The following is a 6,124-nucleotide window of genomic DNA, read 5'->3' as shown; positions in this document are numbered from 1 at the left end:
CGCCGGGTCACGACGTGCTCGCGCCCGCAGACACCCCGGGAACTGCGGCCGCGGGCCCGCGCTCCCGGCTCGGCCCGGCTCTCGGGTTGTTGACTCCCGGCCTTGCGATGCCGCGCCGGAAGCCGGCCTCCGGCGGCGCCGCTCCCGCCAACCCAGCGTCTGCAAGGCAGGCTGTTTTGAGCAGATTCTTCCAGTCTACGGGAAGCCTGAAATCCACCGCATCCCCAGCGGGTGCAGCCGAGAAGGCGGACCCTGACTCTGACTCCGAGGCGCCCCTAGCGTCCACGCTCCCGCCGCAGTTGCAGCCACACGTGGTGGGTTCGGTCCAGATCGGGACGGGGCCATTGGGGAGAGGGGGCGGGGCCAGATGGGCGGAGGCAGAGCTTGTGGGTGGGGCGGGATGAGGCGGGGACTGTGCGCGAGAATCGGCGAGGTGACTGGGCCAGACGGGAAAGGGACAGGACTCCGGAAGGAGGCGGTAGGAAGAGGTAGGCCCGCCTCCATCCTAGGTGCCATTCTAACAAGGGGTTCCCTTGTGGCTCAGCTGGTAAAGAATCTTCCTGCAATGCTGCCTGGGTTCGATTCCTGGGTTGGGAAGATCCCCTGGAGAAGGGAAAGGGTACCCACTCCAGTGTTGTGGCCTGGAGAATTCCATGGAGCAGTCCATGGGGTCGCAAAGAGTCGGACACGACTGAGCGACTTTCACTTCACCCTTACATTTGAGGTATTAATTTTGAGGTTAGGGTCACACCAACTCTTAATGGCAGCCCTGAGACAGAAACTCAGGTCTCCTGACTCCCATTCTGATGAATAGGGTCAGAGGATACCTCTTTTAATCTCCATTCTACCCGCCCGCCCCGCCCTGCCTTTTTTTCCCCCCTGAATTGAGGGTTGAAGAAGAGCCTTGTTCATTTTTATTTGTTTAGTTAGGTGACTGGATGAAAACTGGCGTTAAATCTCCAGTTTTTAGGGTTGCAACAGCCTTGCTCAATGTTTCGGGCGATTACCAGTAAAAGTCATGACTTATGTGCGGTTCCCTGGTGACTGTACCTACCCCTTGTGGTTCAGATTATAAAGTCTGATACACGATATGAGTGGATAAAGTTTCTTGAGACAATACAGATGTGCTAGTCGTAGGGTCCTTCCTGTTGCTTGCTATCCTTTGAGTAAAATAGTTTTGTTTTTGACCAGGAACACTGCCACAAAGGAAAACCTAAGGGTGAGCCCTCATTGGGGCTCCCTGGTACAGCATTTCTCAAACTGAAAATGTGGAAGGGAGTTGTAGATTGGCTTTTAAGTAACCGTCCAGGTTTTAAAGCAGGTGACAGCTTGGCTGCTTCAAAATTTTGTTCCCTTCATTTATATTTCTTCTGTAGAGGATTGTATCTCTCCTGTCTTTGTTTTTTGACCATAGTGTGCATTTCCATGAATTCACCAAGATTTTATTTTACATCTACTGTTTAGAGGTCATTTGGTGAAGGACCTAAGTTTTTGACAGTTTTTCTGCCAGCATACAGTCCATAATCTTGTGGCATCTTCAGTGGTAAAACATAAGCCAAGCTTGAACATGAAACAGTTAAATTGCAATTAACATTTCAAAAATGATACCATTCTTTAATTATCTAAATATTAGTTTTTTTCTTGAAGGTACTCTATTTAACATAGGTAAGTAGTGTGATTCATAATCTGAGCTAGGGCAAGGCTGATTAAGTGAAGAAAAGTAGCAGCCTTGGTTCTAATTCTAGGACTGCTTGAGATGCCGAGGCTCATGACCTGACCTCCAGCTTATCTTTGATGATGGTAGAACAGTTCACCCATAGCTCTAAGTAGACAATTCTATGAAGGGTGGATGGCAAGAACCTACTGTCATTCAGGAGTAAAGTTTAAATTATTTTGTGTACATCAAATTTTGAGATTAGAGGATGACACATCCTTTTCTAACAAAGGTTACAGAAATTGACAGAAGTAAAAAGAAAGCACTGGAGAGTGATGGGCCTGTTAAAAAGAAAGCCAGGAAAGTCCAAGAAAAGGAAGAAGAAAGTGATTCTTTAATGTCTGGAAACTCTGGTGAGTTCTGGGGCAGTTTTTCTTCGTTCTCACAAGTCATGGCTCTGATATTCTTGTGTTCTCCTGAGGGTGGAGGAGGCTATAGGAGAATTGGGCCATTTGTTTCCTTTGTGGAGAAAGGCTTCCATTGTGCTTGAGTAGACTGGCACCTTCTTAAGTGGTGGTGTGTGGGTAGAAGGTTGGAGAAGTAGGGGTAAAAGCTGGAGTTCTGCAATTTGGCTGTAGTTCTTTGAATTTTCTCTTTTATTCCCTTTAGCAAATTTTGGTCTTGATTATAAAAGTAAAACATTCTTGTTATAAAATTTTCAAACAATTCAGAAACGTAGAAGGTAGACAAAGACCTCATAGTCTTTCTTTCAGTAAGGCCTACTGCTGATTTTTGGAGATCCTGTATATTCTTCCAGATTTTTCTACTTATGCACATCTATATGTATAAACGTATACACAAATTAGTTAACGAATAATATTTCGTAAATTGTAATATACTATATATACTAATTTGCAACTTTTTTCCCCCTCTTAGAGCATTTTGAACAATATTCAGTGTTAGGACATGTAGATCTATCCTGTCCTTTTTAATCATGGAGCTGTTTCTTCTGTATATGAAAAGATTTTGGGTAAAACCACCATTCCTGAGCTCCTGGACTTCTAGTGGAGGTATTGGATACAGATAGTTGAGCAAATTTTTCTTTAGTTAATTGGCCTCAGACAGTTTATGATAGGAGAGATCAGAGAATCCTTTCTTCATTATTCTCACGAAATTAGGTAAAGAAAATGAAGTGAAGTGAAGTGAAAGTCACTCAGTTGTGTCCGACTCTTTATGACCCCATGGGCTGTAGCCTGCCAGGCCCCTCTGACCATGGAATTCTCCAGGCAAGAATACTAGAGTAGGTAGCCATTCCCTTCTCCAGGGAATCTTTCCAGAGATTGAACCCAGGTCTCCCGCATTGCCGGCAGATTCTAAACCATCTGAGCCACCGGGGAAGCCCAAAGAAAATGAGTCAAAAGCAAAAAAGAAAAGTTTCAGTTTGGTGGATTAAGAAGTAAAATTTGAATTTATGTATGAAATAACTGTAGAAATGGAGATGCATGATTAAAGTGAAGGATAGGTCTGATGATACCCTTTTCCTCCTCCTGCCTGAATGGGCGTGACAGGAGGCATGACTTGACAGAATTTGCCTTTTCCAGAGCTCTCTACTTTTCTTTGCTTCATTACTCTGCATAGAACTGATCTATTTAGTTTTTCAGTAAAATCTTCAAGCTGTTAATGAGCAACGTCTGTTTGCCTGCCTTTGTTCTGGAGGTTTTTTGTAGTTATTTTTCTCTTCCTAACAACCCTTGTTTTTCTCCTTTTATAGAAGAAGAGATGGGTGATATGTGAGTTATGAGGGTTACCACACTTCACTGACTTACCCTGGCACCCAGGAGAGATGAGATAGAAATGGGGCATCAGACTTGGAATATTATGATATAAAACCTTTGTTACTTGGTAAACATTGCTCTCAGGAAGAAGAAAGAGTTTTCACCAGGGTGATTACTCCACCTCATTTTTTTTTTTAATATCAGAATTATTAAGATATAATTGCAGGTTATACAATTTACCCATTTAGCGTGTACACTTCAATAACTTTTAGTATATTCACGGAATTGTGCAGCCCTCATTAAAGTCAATTTTAGAACATTTTCATCACCCTCAAAGGAAACTCGGTACCTGTTAGCAATCACTTCCCATTTTCCCCCAACAGCACCCCTTCAGACCTAAGTAAGCACAGATCTATTTTTGTCTATAGATTTGCCTATTCTGAACATTTCATATAAATAGAATCATACAGTATGTGACCTTTTTGTCTGTTGTACCGCTTTCAAAAGTTTTTTGATTTAATTTCTTGTTGTTCATCTTCTTGTGATTTAATTTTATGTTATTTCGTAACAGAATTTAGTTAAATTTTAACCAAAACTTTTATTTTATATGGTTAAATTTATATCTTAGCCATTTTAAAGTGTACAGTTCAGTGGTATATGTATGTCTGGCTACTTTGATAAATAAAATCTCCCCAAATTCAGACTTGCTTTTTGTTATTAATATTAATTACAGATAAACATAGTGTAGAACTCTGTCTCAAAAGCATTTTGAGAAATACAGATATCCATTATCTTAATACTATATAAATTTGGACTTTACAAAATCAGTTAAGGATACAAGAAAATATAGCTAGAGTATATAAAAATAATATACAATTAAAAAAAGGACCTGGAAAATGTATCAGATATTATGCCTTTAAACTGTACCCAGAAAGTTCAAATTGAAATTTGCCTTAAATTCATATAATTGCCAGGTTATCCTTGAACCATTTTATAAAAGATATCAACCAGTATTTATAATTATTACACACTAATATCCTAAAGTTAAAGCTACTTAATCAAAATTTTTAAGTAAAATGTTTTAAATCAAAGGGTAGTTGATTTAGATTGCTAGATTTTGGTGTACAGCAAAATGATTCAGCTATATATATATATATATATGTATATACCTATATATATTTCAGATTTCTTTCCCTTATAGGTTATTATATAATGTTGAGTATAGTTGCGTTGCTATACAGTAGGTCCTTGTTATTTATCTATTTTATATATATAATATTATATTTTTAGTATATACTATTTATATATATAGTAGTTTATATCTGCTACTCCGAAACTCCTAATTTATCCAACCCACCTCTCCTTTGGTAACCATAAGTTTGTATCTATGTCTGTGAGTCTTGTTTCTTTTTTTGTAAATAAATTCATTTGTACCATATTTTAGATTCCACATATAAGTGATATCATATGATATTTGTCTTTTTCTGACTTTCTTCATCAGTATGATAATGTAACCACCCATGTTGCTGCTAATGGCATTCTTTCTTTTTTTTTTTTAATGGCTGAGGATAAAGCTACTTAGCTTTAATGAAAAAAATCAAATTTTTCCATGGAATTAAATATACCATTCCCCAAATTCCCATTTTTGTATTGTCTAATGACTATACTTATTATAGAAGGTAAAAAATTTTGTCAAATGAACTTTCCATTTTTATTTTATACTATTAAAAAAAAATCACCTTTAGAAGTTTAAAACAACATGCCTCAGTTGGGAATGAATATTTAAAACAAAGGCACTGAGATTAAAAAATAAGTTTTTTAAATTAAGAGAAAGTTCTATTGCTTACCTGGGTTTCTACTGTTAGACAAGATTTGAAACTGGCTCTTAAATTTGTTTATTTTTCTTTTTAAGACCTCATCCTGCTTGACTTGTATATTATTTTTTATCTGTGTAAGTTTAAATATTGTATTTCCAGCTTAAACACTCTAAAACATTGGCTGTAGGTTGTTTTTCCAGACAGTTCTTGACACCCTGAGATCTATGAACATGGATTTGTTGTTGTTTTTAATTCTTTATAGATGTTTAAGATATGTAGAGAATTATAAGCTTGATAAATTTCACAAACTGAAGTCACCTCTGTAACTGTCTCTTAGATCAACAAGCTATATTACTAGGACTCCCAGAAATCTCTCTGTGCTCCCTCCCACTGCAACCCCTTCCCCCGACCCAGGATAACTGTTATCCTGACTTAGTGTAGATTGGTTTTACCTGAACATTGTGTTTAATTTAACCAACTTAAAATATGTTTGTAATATTACAAAGATTTTTCTTTTTTTCCTTTTTTTTAAGATGATGAATTATTTTATCTGTAAAACAGGTTCTTGTACAGATTTTTTAAAATATGTTTATAATGGCATATTTATATTTTAGCATCTAGTCTGTGATTCCTTCTAGATTAAAATTCTTCATTTAAAATATGATAATTCTTCTTCCTCCTGATCATTCATAACCTAAAGCTAGAAGAATAGTCTTAAGGAAAGTAACTATTATGTATTTCCATTTTACGGCACACAGAATTTAAAGCTCAAACAGTGAAAGTGTTAGTTTCAGTGAAAGATTTTTAGCAAGAAAGTTTTGGTCTATTTAACGTCTTGGGACAGCAACCAGTGGCCTTATTTCTAGGGTATATCCTCT

At 38.0% G+C, this 6,124-nt stretch overlaps 1 protein-coding gene across 3 annotated transcripts in view; it reads left to right on the top strand.

Annotated features, from left to right (window-relative positions):
• The first annotated feature begins 3 nt into the window (after positions 1-3).
• MSH3 (mutS homolog 3) overlaps positions 4-6,124 on the top strand; it is a 182,661-nt gene continuing 176,540 nt past the window's right edge. Inside the window, exons 1-2 of one of the 3 annotated variants that reach the window (XM_027545706.1) lie at positions 4-311; positions 1,947-2,067. In XM_027545706.1, coding sequence (XP_027401507.1) covers positions 108-311; positions 1,947-2,067 — 325 coding nt within the window. In that variant the 5' untranslated portion in view covers positions 4-107. Of the gene's footprint in view, positions 315-402; positions 489-1,946; positions 2,068-6,124 lie in introns of those variants that run through there. The other 2 variants (XM_027545705.1, XM_027545707.1) reach the window with 2 other exon arrangements.

Source organism: Bos indicus x Bos taurus, chromosome 7, assembly GCF_003369695.1.
Source record: "Bos indicus x Bos taurus breed Angus x Brahman F1 hybrid chromosome 7, Bos_hybrid_MaternalHap_v2.0, whole genome shotgun sequence".
NCBI lineage: Eukaryota > Metazoa > Chordata > Mammalia > Artiodactyla > Bovidae > Bos > Bos indicus x Bos taurus.
Note: the sequence above shows the minus strand (reverse complement) of the source record. Positions and strands in the feature narration are given on the sequence as shown.